At 40.3% G+C, this 23,158-nt stretch overlaps 1 protein-coding gene across 9 annotated transcripts in view; it reads left to right on the top strand.

The window, feature by feature from the left end:
* The window catches only part of ASCC1 (activating signal cointegrator 1 complex subunit 1), a 114,131-nt gene that overhangs the window by 28,811 nt on the left and 62,162 nt on the right, over nucleotides 1–23,158 (top strand). For all 9 annotated transcript variants that reach the window (XM_053207377.1, XM_053207375.1, XM_027062231.2 and 6 more), the window contains exon 6: nucleotides 20,528–20,664. In XM_053207377.1, the coding sequence (XP_053063352.1) occupies nucleotides 20,528–20,664 (137 nt within the window). The remainder of the gene's footprint in view (nucleotides 1–20,527; nucleotides 20,665–23,158) is intronic.

Raw genomic sequence — 23,158 nt, 5'->3', positions numbered from 1 at the left:
CAATTCAGTTCACACCAAATTACTTTGTTGTTTCCTTAAAATTTTCTATGTGGGGCGCCTGGGTGGCTTGGTCGGTTAAGCGTCCGACTTCGGCTCAGGTCACGATCTCACAGTCTGTGAGTTCGAGCCCCGCGTCAGGCTCTGTGCTGACAGCTCAGAGCCTGGAGCCTGTTTTAGATTCTGTGTCTTCCTCTCTCTCTGCCCCTCCCCTGTTCATGCTCTGTCTCTCTCTGTTTCAAAAATAAATAAACATTAAAAAAAAAAAACTTAAAAAAAAAATTTTTTTTTCTATGTATAGGGGCGCCCAAGTATCTCAGTTGGTTGAGCATCTGACTTCGGCTCAGGTGATGATCTCACAGTTCATGAGTTCGAGCTCCGCATCAGGCTCTGTGCTGACAGCTCAGAGCCTGGAGCCCGCTTTGGATTCTGTGTCTCTCTTTCTCTCTCTCTGCCCCTCCCCTGCTCATGCTCACTTGCTCGCTCTCTCTCTCAGAAATAAACATTTTTAAAAATGTAAAAAAAGAATTTTCTACGTATATAATCATACCATCTGTGAATAAAGATAGTTTTACTTCTTCCATTTTTAAAAAAATTTAAAAAAAAAATTTTAAGTTTACTTGGAGAGAGAGGGCATGTGTACGGGGTGGGGGGGTTGGGCAGCAGAGAGAAGGAGAGACACAATCCCAAGCAGGCTCTGCACCATCAGCACACAGTCCAATGTGGGGCGTGAACTCACAAACCTGTGAGATCATGACCTGAGCCGAGATCAAGAGTCAGATGCTTAACCAATTGCACCACCCAGGCACCCCTAGTTCTTCCATTTTAATCTACGTGTCTATTACTTCTTTTACTTATTACATTGCTAGGGCCTCCAGTATTGTGCTGAATAGAAAATGTGAGAGGGGACATTCTTTTAAATAAATGTTTATTTATTTATTTTGAGAGAGAGAGTGTGTGGACAGGGGAGGGGCAGAGACAGGGGTGCGGGTGGTGGTGGTGGTAGGGAGGAGCAGAGAGAGAGATTCCCAAGCAGACCCCGTGCTGTCAGCGCAGAGCCCGACACAGGGCTCAGTTTCACAAACTGTGAGATCATGACCTAAGCTGAAAACAAAAGTTGGATGCTTAACTAAGTCACCCAGGTGTCCCTAGACCATTTACTTTTAATGTAATTATAGATATGGATGGCTTTAGATCTACCATTTTGCAATTTTTTATCCTGTCTTTTCATTGGTCAAGTTTTTCCTACAATTTTTGAATTGAGGGTGTTTAAAAATTTAATTTTATTAAAATTTTTTTTTTAGCATTTATTCATTTTAAAGAGACAGAGTACGAGTAGGGGAGGAGCAGAGAGAAAGGGAGACACAGAATTTGAAGTCGACTCCAGGCTCTTAGCTGTCAGCACAGAGCCCAGTGCGGGACTTGGACTCACAAGCCATGAGATTGTGGCCTGAGATGAAGTCGGACACTTAACTGACTGAGCCATCCAGGCACCCCTATTTTATTTTTAAACAGCTACTTTTTTTTCTTTTAAAGTTTGTTTTTTAACAGTCTCTACACCCAACATGAGGCTCAAACCCATGGCCCTGAGATCAAGAGTTGCACACTTCTTTTGACTGAGCCAGCCAGGCACCCCAGGTGTTTAAAATTTTTAATTTTATCAGCTCTATTGACTTATTAGCTATACCTGTTCATTTTTTAAGCAAATGCTCTAAGGTATACAATGTACGTCCTTAATTCATCACCTCCAGATACTATTACACTACTTTATGTACAGTGAGGAACCTTACAATACACCATCTCTTTCTTTCCTTCTGACTTTGTCTCATTGTCATTAATTTTGCTTCTCTATATAAACAACTTAAGATTTCTTATAGTTCAAGTCTTCTGGAAACACTTTCTCTCAGCTGTTATTTGTCTGAAAAATTATTTAGGTCATCTTTTTTGAAAGATAATTTTTACTGGCTATAGGATTCTAAATTGATAGTTTTTTTCTCTCAGCACCATAAAGACATTATTCCATAGTCTTCTGGCTTATGTAGATTCTGATAAGAAATCTGTTAAAATTCTTTGTTCCTCTATGTGTAAGATGTTTAGTTGCTTTTTTATTTTTAATTGGAAATAATTTAAAATTTATAAAAATTGGGAAAAGAAATAGTATAACAAATACTCATATGCTCTAATATGATCGATCCTTTATAAACTTTCCAATACAAGTTCCAGGGTAAGGTCAGGAATTGCATTTAGTTTTTGTGTTTAACCTCTGTTCTGTTTTGAGCAATTCTCTGGCTGTAATTTTTTCCTGAATTTTCTTTTGGGAGCATGCTTCAATTTTGTCATTTTGGCTAAGTTTGTGTCTTTTGCGTGTTTTAATAGCTTGTTATGTGTCCTGCACCTGTGAGTACTACTCTATTAAAAAGGGGATCGGGGGGCGCCTGGGTGGCGCAGTTGGTTAAGCGTCCGACTTCAGCCAGGTCACGATCTCACGGTCCGTGAGTTTGAGCCCCGCGTCAGGCTCTGGGCTGATGGCTTGGAGCCTGGAGCCTGTTTCCGATTCTGTGTCTCCCTCTCTCTCTGCCCCTCTCCCGTTCATGCTCTGTCTCTCTCTGTCCCAAAAATAAATAAACGTTGAAAAAAAAATTTAAAAAAAAATAAAAAATAAAAAGGGGATCATACACTGTCCAGAGTTGTCACTTTAGGAAGTGTTTTTGATGTATGTTGCATGCACTCTGTTGTTGCGTTTTGGCCGCTCTATCCCACTGGTCAGTCCTCTGCAAAGCTTCTCCTTGCTTGTAGTGGTAGAGTGTTTGGACCTTCTACCACGTGTGCCTTGATTTGTTTGTTGAAGTTCCCTGGGCCTTCCCTGTTCCTCCAATCTGGGATACAGATACCGTGACCACTCCTCTTAGGGAAGGTCTTCAAGTTATGGTTTAGTTTTGTGTACTGGGAAAGTCAGTAATGCCAATTCCACCGAGTTTCTAGTCCTGTTTCTGGGTTGAGACTTGAAGACCATTCTTTGTTGCTGTAGCATTCAGGGTTAAGACTTACTGGAAAACTGGCTTGAGTTGTGCATAGACCTCCAAGAGTCTCGCCTGCCATCTACTTGGCCAGTATGTTCCTCTCCCCAACCTTGCCAAGTAACCTTCGTTCTCATTGTTCCTTTTGCTCTCTGGCCTTACCCTAATAGTTGCATTTCTTCCCTTGACTATTATTTGTCTTTTTTTGCTCCTTTTATCCCTCGTGCAGCAGGTGCTCTCTGGGAGAGAGAACCAATGTTCTGTATAACTCCCTGCTGGCTCTGAAGAGCTGCCTTCCTTCAGCCTCAGGATGAAGGGCCTTTTCTAACCTCTTTTAGCTGGAGCATTTCATAGCCTTTCTGACTTTTATGTTATTGACATGTTTGAAGAATACAGTCCTTTCCAACATTCTTTTAAAAACAGAATTCTTGGGGCACCTAGGTAACTCAGTTGGTTGAATGTCTGTCTCTTGATTTCGGCTCAGGTCTTTTTTTTTTTTTTAATTTTTTTAACATTTATTTATTTTTGAGAGACAGAGAATGAGCAAGGGAGGAACACAGAGAGAGGGAGACACAGAATCCGATGCAGGCTCCAGGCTCTGAGCTGTCAGCACAGAGCCCCATGCGGGGCACGAACCATGAGATCATGACCTGAGCCGAAGTCAGTTGCTTAACTGACTGAGCCACCCAGGCACCCCTCGGCTCAGGTCTTGATCCCCGGGTTGTGGGATCAAGCCTCGCCTCAGGCTCCACCCTGAGCATGGAGCCTGCTTAGGATTCTCCCTCTGTCCCTCTTCCCCTCTCTTGTACTTGCATGTGCTTGCACTTTCTCTCTCAAATAAAGAAAAATAAGCCTTAAAAACAGCATTCTTTTTGCATTTGTCCTGTGTTTCCTCATGGTTAGCTTTATGTTATACTTTTTTTTTTTTTTAATGTTTATTTTAGAGAGAGAGAGACAGTATCAGTGGGGGAGGGACAGAGAGAGAGAGGGAGACAGAATCTGAAACAGGCTCCAGGCTCTGAGCTATCAGCACAGAGCCTGATGTGGGGCTCAAACTCATTGATTGCAAGATCATGACCTGAGCCTAAGTCAGACACCCAACTGGCTGAGCCACCCAGGCATGCCCCTATACTTTCTCAATCAGAGTATTGCATAGGTGATATTGTATTCTTATAAAAATACCACATCGGGGGCATAAATGTTCATCTGTTTTTCATAAGTGATGTTATATCCAGTCAAGATTTGCCCGATTTCTCCTAAGTATAATAACTATATTGTATCTCCCTTACAACTAATAAGTCTGTAGGGAGATATTCTAAGGTCATGCAGATTCTTTTCTCCTCATCAACATTTCCCCTGGACTTAGCAGCCATTGATGAATTTTACTTGATCCGGTCTTGACCATGATGATTTCAAAATGGTAATTTTCTAACTCTAGTACTTACTCTGCATTTGGTATTCAGCTTTCTACATTCTCATACAAGTGGACACCTTCCTTCTCTCTTTACTTTTAAATTTATCTATTATTGGTATGGTTTCATGAATTTCAGTTTTTTCCAAGTGCTTATAATTTACTATTGTGCTTAATTATTTTGCTGCTTAAATTGTCTCAGATTTGTTTCAGGGTCCTCTCAAATCTTTTCTGGATGTGTCTTCCTTGGCCTGTGTGTGTGCCAAGCCATATACATGGCTGCTGTTAAGGGCCTTAATTTCTCTAAGATTTCACCACTGCTTTTTTTTTTTTTTGGGAGCCTTTTGTAGTTCTGTTGTATTCCTTTGCCTATAGTCTCTTGCCCCCAGATACCTGTAGGTCTGCTTTCTCCTGCAGCTCTCTTGCTTCATAGGCAGAATTTAGCATTACTTATGGCCTCCAGCATGTTGTCCAGACTATGCCACTGTTCCCAGCAGCACTCCAAGTCAGGCAGGACAGAAACCAGTTCTTCAGACAGCCACCTAACAAGCCAGAACACTGCAGGCTACTTTCACTCTTCCTTCAGCCCTCATGAACGAGTGGAAATTGAGTGGCTTCCTCCTGACCTGTTGTGCTCCCCTGAGGAAGGAGTCTGGCAAAGGGTGGAGAGAAAACTTGAAATTTCCTACCATTTTGAGTACAGCTTTCTCTTGGTTAGGGTTAGGCATTTGCTTGGTTGTTGCTGCTTTGTAATTAGTTTCTAGAGTTTTCCCAAAGCTACATTGGTCTGTCTGTTGTTTATTTGGTATTTTCATGGGGGAATGAGGGCTTGGATTTTATTAGATGCTGTTGTGCTGATGTTGCTCCATGTTTGGATAATTTTCAGGCATTATTATTTCTTTTCCTCTTCTCCTTCTGGAACTCTGATTACATATATATTAGATCAGTTGATACTGGTGCACAGGTTACTGAAGTTCTGTTCATTTTGCTTCCATACTTTTTTTTTCCCCTCTCTCTCTCTTTGCTTTAGTTTGGATAGTTCCTGTAGTTATGTCTTCAAGTTCACTGATTTTTTTTTTCAAGTTTCTAATCTGTTATTAATCCCATTCAATGGAATTTTCATTTTTGCTCTTATTTTTTACCTGTTGAAGTTCTGTTTCTTTTTTTTTTTTTTAATTTGTTTAATGTTTTATTTATTTTTAAGACAGAGACAGAGCATGAGCAGGGGAGGGGCAGAAAGAGAGGGAGACACAGAATCCGAAGCAGGCTCCAGGCTCTGAGCTGTCGGCACAGAGCCTGACGCGGGGCTTGAACTCATAAACCGTGAGATCATGACCTGAGCCGAAGTCGGATGCTTAACCGACTGAGCCACCCAGTTGCCCCCTATTTCTTTTTTTAAAACACCCTTTTCTCAGTATCTTTAGGTTTTCCTTGAACTATTGAGCATATTTATAATAGCTATTTTAAACTCGTTGTCCACCAATACTATTAGTATGATAGCATTCTAGATCTATTTCTGTGGACTGATTTTTTACATACTTATGGGTCACATTTTTCTGCTTGCATGTATGGTAATTTTTTATTGGATGCTGAACATTGTGAATTTACTTCATTAAGAGCAACTTTTTTTCTCTTTAGAGAGTCTTAAAATTTTGTTCAGGAAGACAGTTATTTGTGGATCAGCATAATCATTCCAAAGCTTGTTATTACTATTATTATTATTTAAAATTTTTTTTAAATGTTTTATTCAGTTTTGAATGAGAAAGAGAGCACAAGTAGGGGAGGGGCGGAGAGAGAGAGGGAGACACAGAATCCGAAGCAGGTCCAGGCTCTGAGCTGTCAGCACAGAGCCTGACGCAGGGCTCAAACCCACAAACTGCGAGATCATGACCTGAGCGAAGTCGGACGCTTAACCAGCTGAGCTGCCCAGGTACTCCCAAAGCTTGTTTTTAAGCCCCTTAAGGACAGAATAGAGTATTCTTTACTCTAGGGCTAATTTAGCCTCACTACGTACTTAGGTGTATCCTTTCTGGTATCTCTGTTTAATGCTCTGTGTATTCAAGAATGGTCTGTCCCCTCTGGCTGGTGAGAACTTGAGTGTTTACCTGCTCTTTGAGCTTTGGGTATTGTTTGGCTTACAGCTTCTGTTCTTGTCTTGTGGATTTCACCCTCTGCATGTGCAGATTTTTGTTCAGCCAGAGTCTCAAAGAGACTTTATGCAGATCTCTTGAGCTCCCCCCTTCCCATCTTTTTTAAACTTAGCTTCCTCCTCTTTCACACTTGGCCCTTCAAATTTTATTTGCCTTGGCATTCATTTCCTGAATTCCACTTTTTGTCACTTCAACTCATTGGGATCACTGGACTCTGGGTTTCCCACTCTGTGCCACTGTCTGGAAATTGTCTCCACTCAAAAAGCCAGGATGGGGTTCAGTTTGCTTTTTTCTCCTAACGTAGGTGTCACCGTTCAGGACCATCTGTTAATCTAATGTCTGGAAACATTTGTTTTATATATTTTATCTCGTTTTTATAGTTATTGATGGCAGAAGGACAAGTGCTATGGGAGTTAATTTTCCGTGGGCTAAAGGAGATATTCTCATATATTTTGAAATTGAGATATTCATATAACGTAAAATTCCCATTTTTAAAGTGCACCGTTCAGTGATATATTCACTACATTGTGCTACCATCGCCACTGTCTTAATTCCATAATATTTCCATTGCCCCGCAAAAGAAATCCCTGTCCATTAAGCTGTTACTCCCCATTGCCTCCTCCTCCCAAACTCTGACAACCACTCATTTACTTTCACCATGGATTTGTCTATTTTGAATATTTCATGTAAATGAAATCATATGGCACGTAGCTTTCTGTGTCTGGCATCTTTCACTTATAAAGTTTCCAAGGTTTATCCATGGTTTATCATGTAACACTACTTCATTTTTTCTGTGGCTGAAAAATAGTCCATTGTATGGGTATATACCACATTTTGTTCCTGTATTCATCACTTGAACATTTGGGTTGTTTCCACTTTGGGGCTATTATAAACAATGCTTCTGATAATTTGTAATATTATAAATAGGGCTGGGTTTACCACTATTTTTATTCACTTATTCAACATTGAGTGACATATAAAATAGCAAGTAATTGTGAGCTCTTGCAGTGTGCTGGATAGTGTTCCTGTGTTTATTTTGTTTAATCTGCAGTCTATCCCTGTGTGATAGGTATTAGTATTCCATTTAACTAATGAAGAAATGGAAATTTAGGGAGGGTAACTTGCCCAAGATATTGCAGTTAGTGGGTGCTACCATCCTAAAGTAGAGTGAATGATACAGGGTTGTGTGCGACCTAGTCACTACTCTAATTCATACAGTGCAATATAACAAATACAGGAGGTTAGTTCCGGGAGTCACTGCAGGAAATTATGTGAGTGGTGTTGAAATTGAAATTGGCTGGCTCAGTTGGTGGAACGTGTTACTCTTGATCTCAGAGTCGGGAGTTCGAGTCCCACATTAGGCATAGAGATTACTTTTAAAATATAAAAAATATATTGAAAAAATAAAGAAATTGAAGATATTTGATGACTGCTTGTCTGTTAACCAGTTTCACCAGTCTTTCAGTGAGTGTTTTTTTATTTTTATTTTTTTAAGATTTTATTTTTAAGTAATCTCTGCATCCAACGTGGGGCTTGAACTGGCAACACTGAGATTTAAGAGTGTCACACGCCATTGACTAAGCCAGCCAGGTGCCCCGAGCAAGTATTTCAATGAGACCAGCCTTTACTAAAATTGGATAGTAATATACATAGTATTTGAGGATTTAGAAAAAGAATAGCAAAGCCTTCCTAGTTGTGCTTGGGTTTTTCAACTTCAAATCATCTCTTATTCCCTAATTGTTTTGGTTTTGTAAGTGAATTTTTTTAATGTTTATTTATTATTTTCTTGGGAGAGAGAGAGAGTGCAAGCAGGACAGGGACAGAGAGAAGGGGACAGAGGATCCCAAGCGAGCTTTATGCTGACAACAGTGAGCCCGATGTGGGACTCAAACTCGTGAACTACAAGATTATGACCTGAGCTGAAGTCAGATGCTCAACCAACTGAGCCACTCAGGTGCCCCTCTTATTCCCTAATTGTTTAAAAAAGAAGAACTTTTGTTCATTAGGGATGTCCCTCTTTCATCCTGAATCAGGATGGAAGGATCTTTTTAAAGTAATTTATTAACATTATTATCAAATATTAATATTATTTTTAAAAGGTGAATTTATCCTCCTGTGTAGCCTATGTCAAATATATCAAGTCCTTTTGGGATCTCTGGGGGGGGGGGTGAAAGGTACTATGAACTATGAGTTTATTAGTTTATATTTGTACCCTATTTAGTGTATTAGTTTCTGTTGCTGCATAGTAAATTGCGTCACTCTTGGCAGCTTAAAACATACCTATCTGTCATCTCACAGTCCTGTAGTAGTTCTGTAGATCAGACGACCTGGTGGGTTCAGTGGGTTTCCTGCTTAGGGTCTTACATGGCTGAGATCAAAGTGTTGGCCAAACTGGTCTTTTTTTTTTTTTAATGTTTATTTATTTATTTTGAGAGAGAGAGAGTGAGCAGGGGAGGGGCAGAGAGTGAGGGAGAGACAGAGAATCCCAAGCAGGATTCAGCACAGAGCCCAATATGGGGCTCAAACTCACGAACTGTGAGATCATGATCTGAGCTGAAATCAAGAGTCAGGCACTTAACCGACTGAGCCACCCAGGCACCCCATAAGTTTATTTATTTTAAGAGAACGAGAGATCACAAGTGGGGGAAGGGCAGAGAGAGAGGGAGAAAGAGAATCCCAAGCAGGCTCTGCACTGTCAGCACAGAGCCTGATGTGTGGCTCAATCTCATGAACCATGAGATCATGACCTGAGCCGAAATCAGTAGTTGGATGCTTAACCACCTGAGCTACCCAGATGACCTCCCAAACTGGTCTTTTATTTGGAGGCCCTGGGTAAGAATCTGTTTCCAAATGTGTTCAGGTTATTGGCAGAATTCACTTCTCTGTGGCTGTAGGCCTGGGGGCCCCTTTTCCTGGACTAGCTTCTATTAAATTCCTCTTGTGTTTCAAATCTCTGACTTTTGTCATCAGAGAACCCTCTGCCTTGTTTAAGGAGCTCATGTGTATAGGTCAGGTGCATTGGGATAATCTCCCTATCTTAAGGTCAGCTGTGCCATGTAACATAGTATAATTATAGCAATGATGTCTCATCACATCCACAAGTTCCACCCCCCAGTCAGAGGAGGAGAGGGGGTTATATGAGGCTGAGAGTCGTTGAAGGCCATTCTTAGAATTCTGCCTACCACAGATACTAATTTTCATTTTAAAAAAATGTTTACTTATTTATTTTTGAGAGAGAGCCTGCGAGCAGGGGAGGGGCAGAGAGAGAGGGAGAGAGAATTCCAAGCAAGCTCCACACTGTCAGCCCAGAGCCCAACACGGCTTGAGCTCACAAACTGTGAGATCATGACCTGAGCTGAAACCAAGAGTCAGATGCTTAACCAATTGAGCCATCCAGGCTCCCCAGTTTTCATTTTTAAACATTGTTGTGAAGGTCACATTTTAGATACAGCAGATGACCTTTCTACTCCCAGGTCTCATCCTATCCTTCCCTCACCCTTCCTTGAACTCTTCTCCCTTTCAAATACGTGGCCTCTCTTCTCTTTATTTGGTAGCGTGCTCGTCCTTGACCTTACCCTTGACTCTCCAAGGAAACTGAACTTACCTTTTAGAAGAGCGTTTTCTGAAATCACCTTCTTTTGTGCTGATCAATTTATAAGAAATGTTATTTCACTACAGACATTATCATGATCATCCCTGTGCTTCAGTTCTCTGAGCCTGAGTATTTAATGTAGGATTTAGCTGCTCACAGACATCAACAAGGTATTTTTCATTTGTGTGATCTGCAGATAAACTGTGCCTTATTTTTTTACTCTTTCCTCTCTTGCATTAAGATTCAAAGATGTCTCACTGTGAGTTCAAGAAGTATATTCAAACCTTGTATATCTCTCAGTCATTCTATAGCTGGTAATGCTGCTATAATTCCATTTTATCTCACAGCAGGGTCTGGTAGAAAGCACATCAGTAATGAAAAACAGTAATTCAAAACTGTGTTTGGTGGAACATTCTGAGGGCTTATAGCAACAGGGGATTTCTCAGGCTGCCTGGAGAACCTGAATAGGTTATAGCTCCAGAAACTACATAATTCTGCTCACATTGTAGTGTGAAGGCTGACACTGGGCAAAAATGACTAATGGTTCTGGGTCTCCCCTCCCCCAATTGGGATTATTTTTCTGTTTAGTGTTATTTCTCTGAAGAAAATTTATATGTAAAAGCTTTGGTATATAATTTAGGATTCTTCATATATAAGGAGAGTTGTGGGATTTGTAATTATCTTATGAACTAATTTAGGATGGAGATGGAATAATTGTCCTTGGTAGTAAGAAAACTTGTAAATTCCTGAGTCCTCCCGTGGGGTAGGAAAGTAAGAAATGTTTACAAGATTCATATATTACACCATTTGGATGGCAACAGTTGTTATGAACAAGTAAATGTTTTTTGTTTACGAATTCATTCACTATTTATTAAATGTCTGTGATTTGCCAGGCTATGTATTATGTACTAACAATGGACTCTACTCCTACAGATGCCATACTCTGGCAGCAAAAATAGCGTTCGTATGGAAATATTTATAGCACTGTGAGATAGGTGCCATTAGAAGGGACTGCAGTGGGTACCCACAGAAGAGGTTCTCCAGTGGATGGAAAAGGTTTAATGAGGGAGGCAGAGTCTTGAAGGAAGAGCAAAAGTTTATGCCAGGTTGGCAAATGGGGGATGGGCATTCTGGGCAGAGGAAATGGCACTTGCAAGGTATGGCAGCATTCTAGTCTGCTGTTTTCTGGGGAGAGTGAGGAGTTTTTTAAGATTGGAATCTAGAAAGTGGGTAGGGTAGGGAAGAGTGGAAAGGTAGGTAAATGGTATACAGGTGGTAAAAGATCTTGCCGGGGGGGGGGGGGGGTAAGGATTTGAGGTATATCTTATAGTCAGGAACTAGTAAAGAATTTAAGTAGGGATCATGTGATTAACTTAGCATTGTAGAAAAATAATTCTGAAGGCAGTGTGGAGAATGGATTGAGGGTTAAGGAGTGAGGTACCAAAGGCAGCTAGCAGTCAGAATCTACTGATGTAGTCTGTTGGAAAAAAAGAGACTAGATCGCTGGTGTATTCAGGAGGGGATGTATTCAAGAAATGTTTCAGAAGTCTTCTCTAAAGTGGGGATAACAATAGCACCTATCTTACTGTTGATATGAAGAGTAAATAAGTCAATAAATTAAGGTGTTTAAGCTATATGCAGAGCATGGCACCTAGCTAGTACTGTATAAATGTTAGCTCTTTTTGTAATAATACCACGGATGACAGTATGGGAGATGAAGGAAAGCATGGCATCAGGAAGAAGCAAAGGGTCTGCCTTGAAGAGGTGGTGTACTGTTAATCCATTACTAATGTGTGAGTGATCGGTGTCTATGGGAATAAATATAGGTTGGTAGATGGATTGTTAATTAGTGCTTACACCTTACTTATGGAGGAATAGTTAAGCTTTAAGAAAAGTAGGTTTGACTCTTCATTGTGCTCGTCAAAGACAAAAGGGATCCATTCTTTAGTGAAGGGGAGATGCTCTTTGCTCCTTTTTAATGGGGAAGAGTATTTAGTGCATTCTTTTTTTTCTGGTCAGTGTAAAATCTGATGTTTCAATATTTGTCCTTTGTTTTGCTTTTTTTTTAAAAAATTATTTTTAATGTTTATTTATTTTTGAGACAAAGAGAGACAGAGCATGAACGGGGGAGGGTCAGAGAGAGAGGGAGACACAGAATCTGAAGCAGGGTCCAGGCTCTGAGCTGTCAGCACAGAGCCTGACACAGGGCTCGAACTCACAGACCGTGAGATCATGACCTGAGCCGAAGTCAGATGCTTAACCGACTGAGCCACCCAGGTGCCCCTGTTTTGCTTTTTAAGTTTATTTGAGAGAGAGAGAGAGAGAGAGCACGTGCACAAGAGGGGCAGAGAGGGAGAAAGAGAGAATCCCAAGCAGGCTCCGTACTGTCAGTGTGAGAAGCCCCATGTGGGGCTCGAACTCATGAACCCACAAGATCATGACCTGCGCTGAAATCAAGATCGGATGCTTAACTGACTGAGCCACCCAGGCACCCCTGTCCTTTGTTTTTAAGAATTTCCACTTTTCCTGTAATTACATCTGGACAGAATTTATAAGCCACAAGAATTCAAACTCTTTTCTGAAACTTATTCAACTGAAGATAATTTAGTATCTGAAGATATTAATACTGAAGATATTAATAACATATAGAGACTCTCAAAGTCAGCGTTTGTGAACATTCTTACATAGAAATGACTTAGCAGAGCCTAATATAGCTCTTGATGGTGCTCTGTAAAAGAGAGCAAAGATGGCATTTGTTTAGAGTGGTACATGGTCACATAAGAAGCAGGAAGAAGGGGGAGCCTGTATTTATTCCATACTGCTATGTACCAGATTTCTTTTAATCCTCAGAACAATTTTGAGAGGAAAATGTTGTCTTTTTTGTAGATAATGAAGTTGGGTTTCAGAATGATTGAGTCATACTGCTGATAGGTGGCAGAATTAGAATTTGAACGTAGGCCTGTGTGGTTGCAAAGACTAATTAATGTTCTTTTCACCAGTCTGCCTTGTTTGAATAACTTTCCGATGTGAATGAGATTTATGTCACCTGCCCAGAAGTGATTTTATGGGATCTGGCCATTAAAAAAGAAAGAAAATATAATGAGCACAGGGAAGGCTTCCATGTTTATTTCCTCTTTTTCTTTGCATGGAATATCAAGAAGTGAATCGGTGGATCCCTCACAAATCCTATTCTGTACTTAATTATAGGTTTTGTGGGAGCACGTAAAAAATTCTTAATACCTTTGATGTAGAGGTAAATGAGGCATCTCCTTTATGTTACAGAGGAGGAAACCGAGGTCAGAAGTTAAATGGCTTGCCTAATTACAGCTGGTTTGTAACAGAGTTGGAATTAGGACCCTAGACTTTGTATTCTGGGTTAAAGGCCTTAGCTAAAGCACAAACCTTTGTTATGCCTGGAGCTCCTAGAAGATGATATATGTGAATTTAATTGAGGATTTGTTTGTTTGTTTGTTCATGTCTCTGGCTCTCAGCATGTACTGTCAAGGCAAGTGCTTCTGGGTGGTACAGGTTTGGGTTAGATTCATAGGTGTTCTTTTCTTAACTCACATGTAACGGCCCAGAGGCTTCCCTTCTGCTTGCTGACGGCTCTGCCAGATGCACCTGATTATATCCCATCTGCGTGGAGAGGATGATTGAGTTCTACCTAGGGCTTTAAGGAAGCAGAGAGAGTGAATGCTCCATGGTGATCTAATCCATACTTCTCTGTACTGGCCTTTTCCCCAAGCTTGACATTTTTAGATTTCACTATTCTTTATTACTTGTTCATGCTGATAGCATTGCCAGCATTTCTGCCCCAGTGGAGCCCAGGTGCTGGATTAAAAATGCAATCAATGAAGGGCCTGTGATGGTGTGGTGATTGCTAATGGTAGATCTTGGAGTTGCAGTTTGAATGAGAGGGTTAAGGTCTTGCACCTGGGACTGCTCAGTAAGACTGTGACTTTGAACTCTGAACTGTGGGTTAGGACTGCACATATGCTTTCTGTGGAGGTAGTTTGTTTGTGCATCATTTTCTCCTTGGATGAGACCTTATCTAACAAATAAAGAAACTGAGGCTTATGGTATGGCTTAGCCATAAGAAACACTTTTTTTTCCCCTTCAATCTAGGCACACCTGCCCTAGGGAATTCTGTTACTTCACCCTTTGCTTATTCTTGTTGGGTGGAAAGTCACCACCATTAGAATTTTCAGGCGCCAGCTTGGTTGTCCAACCTAATGGAATAAAATAGTTCTAGCTCTGAGTAATGGTGAACTTGGAGCAGGGCCCAGTGTAATTAAAACCCCTGGAGTACAGAATTTGATGTTGGTCTTTGTTCATTTCAGCGAAGATGCTTGTGGCTGGGAATATGATGTATTCTGAGCAAAGAAAAATAATGGCTCTAGAGGATTATGTCACTGCCTTGAAGATTGGTTCCACATTAATTTAATTTTTTAAAGTTTATTTATTTATATTGAGAGAGAGGGAACATGTGCATTGGGGGAGGGGCAGAGAGAGAGAGGAAGAGAGAGAATCCCAAGCAGGCTCTGTGCTGTCAGCACAGAGCCCTCTGTGGGGCTCAATCCCACAAACTGTGAGATCATGACCTGAGCCAAAAATCAAGACTTAACTGACTGCTTCACTAACTGAGCCACCCAGGGGCCTCTCATTCCACATTAAATTTAGATAATTCAGTAAGAGAAAAGGTTTTCTCAATAGATGGCATTGCTACAATTCCGGGAGTTTCTTCTTTTATTGAAAGATTGTCCAATAGGATTACATATACATTATATAACCTCCCATACGGTTAAAGACTGAAGGCTTATGACTCAGAGTTCTCCAAAAGAGTTCATATTATGTGGCCTTTAGGTATTCCATCTGTTCTTTTTCCTGCTCTTTTGTGTTCTCCATGGTCCTCACCCCCCTCCCCCCCCCCCCCCCGCCCCCGGTATTCAGTGTTGTCTTGGCAAGCAAACTTAGGTTGACTGAAGTGATAGGCTCTCAGAGAGTAAGGTAAGGAAAGAAAAGTTCTAGAGCTTCCTTCTGCTAGGTAGTAAGATAAAAAATTTGTGTTATTTTGTTTATTTAAACAATTTTTTTTAATGTTTGTTTATTTTTGAAGGAGACTGTGAGAGAGAGACAGAGCATGAGTGGGGGAGGAGCAGAGAGAGGGAGAGACACAGAATCCAAAGTGGGCTCCTGGCTCTAAGCTGTCAGCACAGAGCCCGACGTGGGGCTTGAACTGACGAGCTGGTGAGATCATGACCTGAGCTGAAGTCGGACGTGTAACCAACTGAGCCACCCAGGTTCCCCAGTTTGTGCATTTTAAACTGTCAAGTTGGTAGTAATTTGTTACAGCAGCAATAGGATATTAATAATTTTAAACTCACAGAAAGGTTGGAAGACTAAGGACACTACCCTTTACTCATTTTCACCCGTAGTTAATATTTTACTCTATTTTAGTTTTATCATTCTCTCTTTTTTTTTTCTTTCTTTTTGAACTACTTTAGAGTGCATTGCAGATGTCATGGCCCTTTAACCCAGCAATCTGTGAGCAGTTCAGTTTCCCCATGTCCTTACCAACACTTGCTATTGTCTGGTTTTTTTTTTTTAATGTTTATTTATTTCTGAGAGAGAGAGAGAGACAGAGCGTGAGCAGGGGAGGGGCAGAGAGAGAGGGAGACACAGAATCTGAAGCAGACTCCAGACGCTGGGCTGTCAGCACAGAGCCCGATGTGGGGCTGGAACTCATGAACCATGAGATCATGACCTGAGCTGAGGTTGGATGCTTAACTGACTGAGCCACCCAGGAGCCCCCTCATTTTGGTTTTGATGTGTATTTCCATGATGACTAATGATACTGAACATCTTTTCACACGTTTTTTAGTCATTAGTATATCTTCTTTGGTGAAATGTCTATTCAGATTCTTTGCTCATTTTTAAGTGGGATTATTTATCTTTTTATTATGGAATTTTAAGAATTTTTAATATATTTATATTTATCAAATATATGATTTGTAAATATTTTTCTCCAAGATATTTTTCTCTGTTTCTTGTCTTTTCATTTTTTTCTTATTTTTTATTTATTTTGAGAGAGAACACAAGAAGGAAAGGGCAGAGAGAAAGGGCTCTGCACTGTCAGCACAGAGCCTGATGTGGGCCTCGAACCCATGAACCGCGAGATCATGACCTAAGCCAAAACCAGGAATCAGACACTTAATTGACTGAGCCACCCAGGTGCCCCTTGTCTTTTAATATTCTTTTTTTTTTAAGTTTTTTTTTAATGTTTATTCATTTTTTTGAGAGAGAGAGAGAAAGAAAGAGACAGTGCAAGCAGGGGAGGAGCAGAGAGAGAAGGAGACACAGAATCTGAAGCAGGGTCCAGGCTCTGAGCTGTGAGCACGGAGCCCAATGTGGGTCTCGAACCCACAAACTGTGAGATCATGACCTGAGCCGAAGTCGGACGCTCAACTGACTGAGCCAGCCAGGCTCCCCTCTTTTAATTTTCTTAATGGAGTCTTTTGAAGTATGAGTTTTTGATTCTGATCAAGTTCAAGTCATCCTTTTTTTCTTTTATAGATCATGCTTTTATGGTGTCATATCAAGAAAAGGCAAATATTAATATCAATTTTCAGAGAATTATGGGATTTGCGCTATTAGTTTAATGATGAGATCCATTTATTGTGTGAGCTTTGTTGAAATGTGTAAGGATTTGCCTTTGAGTGATGATCATATTGTCCCAGCCTCTTCTGGGTAGCTGTTACTAGTGAGGCAATATAATATTCATAAAAAGTGCAGGCCTGACTGCTTGGGTTTGAATTTTGGCTTCATCCCTTACTAGCAGTGTTGCTTTGGGAAAGTGACTTTATTTCTTTGTCTCAGTTTCCTCATCTGTAAAATGGGGATAATACATCTTTCCTCATAGGGTGTTTGTCTATGTAAAGTGCATAGGAAATGCCTGGAAGAGAGTAAGGGCTAAAAAAATATTAGCTCTTATTGCTAAGGGAGCAATTCTCAACTGTAGTTTGGGATGGAGTTGTGCATATTGGAATCTTTTGAGGGGCTTTTTAACACTTCGCATGCCTTTCTAAAATGACAGGTTCTGCCAAAGGTTAGAGCAGCTGGGGTAATAAATACTGCACTTTGCCTTCCTTGACACATTCAAAGCTGATTGTTCCTTAAAATCACTTTCATTAAATGAGGCAATTTGGGTTGATGTGTAGAATCACAAAACTTTTCATCAGATATAAAAATAGCTCAAGCTCCATTAACACTTACAAAATGAATAATCCATTAACTCCTGTTGCCAAGGAAAAATTAGGCAGTCTTTGGCAAACCAAGAACAGAATGTAAGCTGTGTTTGAGAAATACATTTCTCTGCCTTTGGGATGGTTTATTTGTCCAAGGATTAGAATATGGGCCCAGAACTTGCAATTCAAAAATAGAATTATAGCTTTGCTCTTGTTGGAGGGGAAGATTCTCAACACTTTTCCTTGACTTCATTTGCAGAATGAATGTAATAAAACTTGAGACCTACTTACCTTCAAAAGGGATTCATGATCTGGTATAGGACTAGTATCAGGATATATAAAGAATTCCATAACTCAACAATAAGAAGACAGAAAATGGGCAAAGAATTTGCATAGACATTTCTCCAGAAGAGATGTCCAACAAAGATATGAAAAGACAATCAACGTCATAGGTGAACAAGGAAATGCAAATCAAAATTACAGTGAGATACCACCTCATACCCACCAGGATGGCTGTAATAAAGATTTTTTTTTTGAGAGAGAGAGAGCACGTGCACATGTGCACACAAGCATGGGAAGGGCAGAGGGAGAGAGAGAATCTGAAGCAGGCTCCATGCCCAGCACAGAGCCCAATGTGGGGCTTGATCTCACAGTTGTGAGCTCATGACCTGAGTGGAAATCAAGAGTCAGATGCTTAACCAACTGAACCACCCCAGGAACCCCTAAAAGGAAAGTAGTAAGTGTTGGCAAAGGTGGAGAGAAATAGGTACCATTGTACAGTAATGCTAAGAATGTAAAATGACTCAGCTGTTGTAGAAATCAGTTTGGTGGTTCCTCAAAAAATTAAGCATAGAATTACCACATGACCCACCAATTCCACTCTTAGGTATGTACCCAAAAGAATTGAAAACATGGTGGCACAGAAACTTGTACATGAATGTTATAGCAGCATTATTTATAATATCTGTAAGATGGAAACAACCCAAACGGCCATCAAGGGAGGAATGAATAAACCAGTTATTTTATATATACAATGGAATATTATTCAGCCATAAAAAGGAATGAACTACCAATACGTGGTACAACTTGGATGAGCTTTGAGTACTTGCTAAGTGAAAGAAGCCAGACATGAAAGTCATATATATTATATGATTCCTTTTATATGCTATATCCAGAACAGGCAAATCAAAAGAGACAGAAAGCAAATTAGAGGTTATCAGGGGATGAATGATGGAGAACGGGAAGTGATTCTTTAATGATTATAGAATGTTTTTATGGGGTGAAAAAAGTTTTGAAAGTAAAGAGAGCTGATGGTTGCATAACATTATGAATACAGTAAATATCACTGACTTTTACACTTTAAGTTCATTTGTTTTGGAAGAGAGAGCATGAGCAGGGGAGGGGCAGAGACAGAGAGGAAGAGAGAGAATCCCAAGCAGGTTCTGTGCTATCAGCCTGAAGCCTGATGTGGGGCTCAAACTCAGGAACTGTTGAGATTGTGACCTGAGCTGAAATCAAGAGTTGGACAGTGAACCGACTGAGCCACCCAGGTGCTCCTCACGTCATTTTTTTTTAAAGGAAGATATAGGAGCATATTTACTATTTTTGCTACCCAGAGACAAATGTTTTATTTAAAGTGCAGAGAATGATGAATGACACAAAAGGATAGCTATATTTGATGTGGCAACTCCAGTGTCTAGATATTTCTCCAGATTCATTTTTCACTCATCTCTTTGCTTGGGAGAATTTATTCTTAACACATAGTATTTTACCTGGAAATACTACAGTGTCTGCTAAGATAGAAGCAACATTTTTTATAAAGAGTATATTGTTCTTTGGGGAATCCCATAAAAGGCCTGGTTGCTCTGGGCCTAACAAAGCTGATAAAGGAGCAAAAGATATTCTGAGAGCCTACGTTTAGATGGCATTCTGTTTTTCCTGGGCATGCCATTATATCAGGCTGTCAGTTCCTTTTTTACAAAGCAATTTTTTTTGAGGGGAATTTCACATAACACAAAATTAGCTATTTTAAAGTGAATGATTGAATGGCATTTAGTGCGTTTACAGAGTTGTGCATCTACCAGCTCCATATTATTCGGAAACATTTTCATCACCCCAAGAGGAAATTCTGTATCCATTAAATACATCCTTGCCAGCATTTGTTATTTTCTACTTTTTTGATTATAGCCAGCCTACTGGGTATGAAATGGTATCTTATGGTTTTGATTTGCATTCCCCTAATGACTCATGAAGTTACCATCTTTATGTGCTTGTTAGCCATTTGTATTTCTTCTTTGGAAAAATGACTACTTAAGTTCATTTTCTATTTTAAAAATTGGGTTTTTTTTTTATTTGTGTTCTTTATATATTATAGATATACACCCTCATCAGATACATGGTTTGCAAATATTTCTGTCATTCTGTAGGTTGTCTTTTTACTTCCTTGGTAGTGTCTTTTGATACACAAAAGTTTTTAATTTAGGTGAAGTCTCATTTGTCTATTTCTTTCTTTTGTTGCCCATACCATTGATGTCATATCTAACAATCCATTGCCAAGTCCAAGGTCATTAAGATTTTCCCCTAAGAAAACTCTTTCTTCTAAGGGTTTTATAATTTTAGCTTTTATATTTAGATCATTGATTCGTTTTGATGTAATTTTTGTATATGGTAGAGGTTTGGGTCCCACTTCATTTGTTTGCATGTGGTTATTGAGTTGTCCCAGCACCATTTGTTGATGAGGCTCTTCTTTCTCCATTAAATTGACTTGGCACCTGGTTGAAAATCTGTTGGTCATAGATGCATGGCCTTATCTCTGGACTCTAAATTGTATTCCTGCAATTTACTTTTTTTTTTTTTAATGTTTATTTATTTTTGAGAGCGAGAGATACAGAGCACAAGCTGGGGAGGGGCAGAGAGAGCCAGCGACACAGAATCCAAAGCAGGCTTCAGGCTCCCAGCTGTCAGCACAGAGCCTGATGCGGTGCTTGAACCCACAAGCTGCAAGATCATGACCTGAGCCGAAGTCGGACGCTTAACCTACTGAGCTGCCCAGGCACCCCTCCTGCCATTTACTTTTATGTGGGCTGAGTTTCTTATTTTTCTCCCTTTGATAACAGGATCATGGGGTTGATAGCAGCATTTTCCAGAATCCCAGAAAGCTTCACCTAACTATTGGAATGTTGGTACTTTTGAGTGAGCAAGAGATCCAGCAGACGTGTGAGATGCTACAGCAGTGTAAAAAGGAATTTATTGAGTGAGTAATCTACAGGAATGGGGAAGGGTGGTCACCTCGTACTGGCTTCTTTTTGGTGTCACAGACTTGTTTTTGCACTAGGGAGCTGAGTCACATGGCAGCAAGATTTGTCGACTCACCCAGTTGTTAACACTTACCATTGGAACGTTGTCTGAAAAGCTTAAAATGGATTTAAAGCATGTATTTACAAAATTTTATGGAAAGACTCTACCTTAAATTTTACTTGGTCAGTAGGCAAATTTTGTTCTTAATAGGACATCCCATTATTTTCTCCAAAAGGAAATTCTCTTCATTATCTGTTGAACAGGATAGACTACTGTATTCATTTCTCGTGTGTGCTGCGGAACACATTACTACAAGCTTGGTGCTTAGAACCATGCAAATTTATTATCTTCAAGTTTTTTGGGGTAGATGTCTGACATGGCTTTCACTGGGTTAAAATCAAAGTGTCCGCGAGGCTATGTTCCTTTCTGGGGGCTCAGGGGAGGAGTTCATTTGCTTGCGCTTCACGCCCATCTCCTAGAGGTCACTCCCATCCTTTGGCTAGTGACCAAATCCTCTGTCTTCATCATCTTTGTCATCTTCATCACTAGCTGCACTGCATCTCTCCGACCCTTCTGTTACTGCTTCTCTATCTCTGGCCGTAGTAGGGACAGGTTCACTGCTTTTAAGGACGCGTGAATTTGACTGAGCACACCCAGATAATTCAGGATAATCATCCCGTCTAAAACTCCTTAACCTTGATCGCATCTGCAAAAGTCTGTCTGCCATGTAAGGTAGCGTATTTACAAATTCCAGAGAATAAGACACGAGCATCTCTGGAGGACCATTATTCTGTTACCACAGTAACTCAAACATTACATAAATAACATGATTCCCTACTGAGGTGTTTATTGTATTTCAGAAATGCACTTTAATTTTCTTTTTTAAATACAGGTAGTATTGTTTGAGTCGGTAAGGATACCAAAAACTGTCCAAGCAGTCTGTTTTGGCTCGGGGAAAGCATTGCTCTTCTGGGGGTAGAGTTCTTTTTACTATAAAATGTTAATTTACATGTACATCTGACCTAACAGCTTTATTTTAAAGAATCATCTCTTCCCTACCCTTTACTCCTTTTACTTAAGACTCACGAAGAGTAAGAGAAATTTGAAAACTAAATAACTTGAAGAGCTTTTTTGGTCACTTATAATATTCAGGTCCCATACTATTTTTTTTTTAATTAAAAAAAAATTTTTTTTAACGCTTATTTATTTTTGAGACAGAGAGAGACAGAGCATGAACGGGGGAGGGTCAGAGAGAGAGGGAGACACAGAATCTGAAACAGGCTCCAGGCTCTGAGCTGTCAGCACAGAGCCCCATGCGGGGCTCAAACTCACAGACCGCAAGATCATGACCTGAGCTGAAGTCAGACGATTAACCGACTGAGCCACCCGGGCACCCCAATTTTTTTTAACTTTTATTTACTTTTGAGAGAGAGAGAGAGAGAAAGACACAGAGTGCAAGCGAGTGAGGGGCAGAGAGAGAGGGAGACACAGAATCCGAAGCAGGCTCCAGGCTCCATGCTGTCAACACAGAGCCTGACCACGGGGCTCAAACTCCTGAACCATGAGATCATGACCTGAGCCGAAGTCAGACGCCTAACTGAGCCACCCAGTCGCCCCTAGGTCCCATGCTATTTTTTTAATGCTTTCTTATTTATTTTTGAGAGACAGAGATTGATAGAGAGAGAGGGAGAGAGCAAGTAAGGAGCAGAGAGAGGGGGAGAGAGAGAATCCCAAGCAGACTCTGCACTGTTAGTGTGGAGCTCTATGCGGCGCTTAAACTCATGAACCGCGAGATCATGACCTGAGCCGAAATCAAGAGTGGAATGCTCAACAGACTGAGCCCCCCAGGCGCCCCTCCCCATACTATTTTGATATGGCCTTGTAGAAGTGGGTTACCTAGTTCATTGGGTAAGGCAAGGTAAAAGGGTTACATTTTCTTATATATGCTGTAAATAAAACTATGTAATAGGGTGACTTGTTTGTGGGCCATTTCTTCTTTTACAGTTTTGAAGACAAGGTATTTTTCTTGAGCAAAATCATAAGCTGACTGGGTTTGCAGTCTGCAAAGAATACTTCTTTGACTTGATCTTTGCTCACTGATGGACCTAACTGTTCTCTCTCCATCTTAACCTAACATTCAAAATCATTGTTTGTAATTAGATATTTGCAATTTCCTTGCATACGATAAAACTTTGTGCTTTACCTTACAAAGCAGAGCAATTTTATCTGATTTAAGAATTAGTCCTGATACTTAACTTATTTCCAGATCATGTTTTGCCAAACGAAACGGAAAGCAGCTGCACTTTCTTGGCTGCCATGAGGGTAATCCTGCTAAGAAAAATTTAAAGGTAGATAAATTATTTGTTTAGGGAAGTGTTTGTTTTCTTACCTGTGAAAATCAGGCCACAGGTTTTTAATCACTGAAGCTTTATCCTGAGCTATGTGAGGAT

The sequence above is a fragment of the Acinonyx jubatus genome, chromosome D2, assembly GCF_027475565.1.
Source record: "Acinonyx jubatus isolate Ajub_Pintada_27869175 chromosome D2, VMU_Ajub_asm_v1.0, whole genome shotgun sequence".
NCBI classification, from domain to species: Eukaryota; Metazoa; Chordata; class Mammalia; order Carnivora; family Felidae; genus Acinonyx; species Acinonyx jubatus.
The sequence above is the reverse complement of the archived record's forward strand: the minus strand, read 5'-3'. Positions and strand labels throughout refer to the sequence as shown.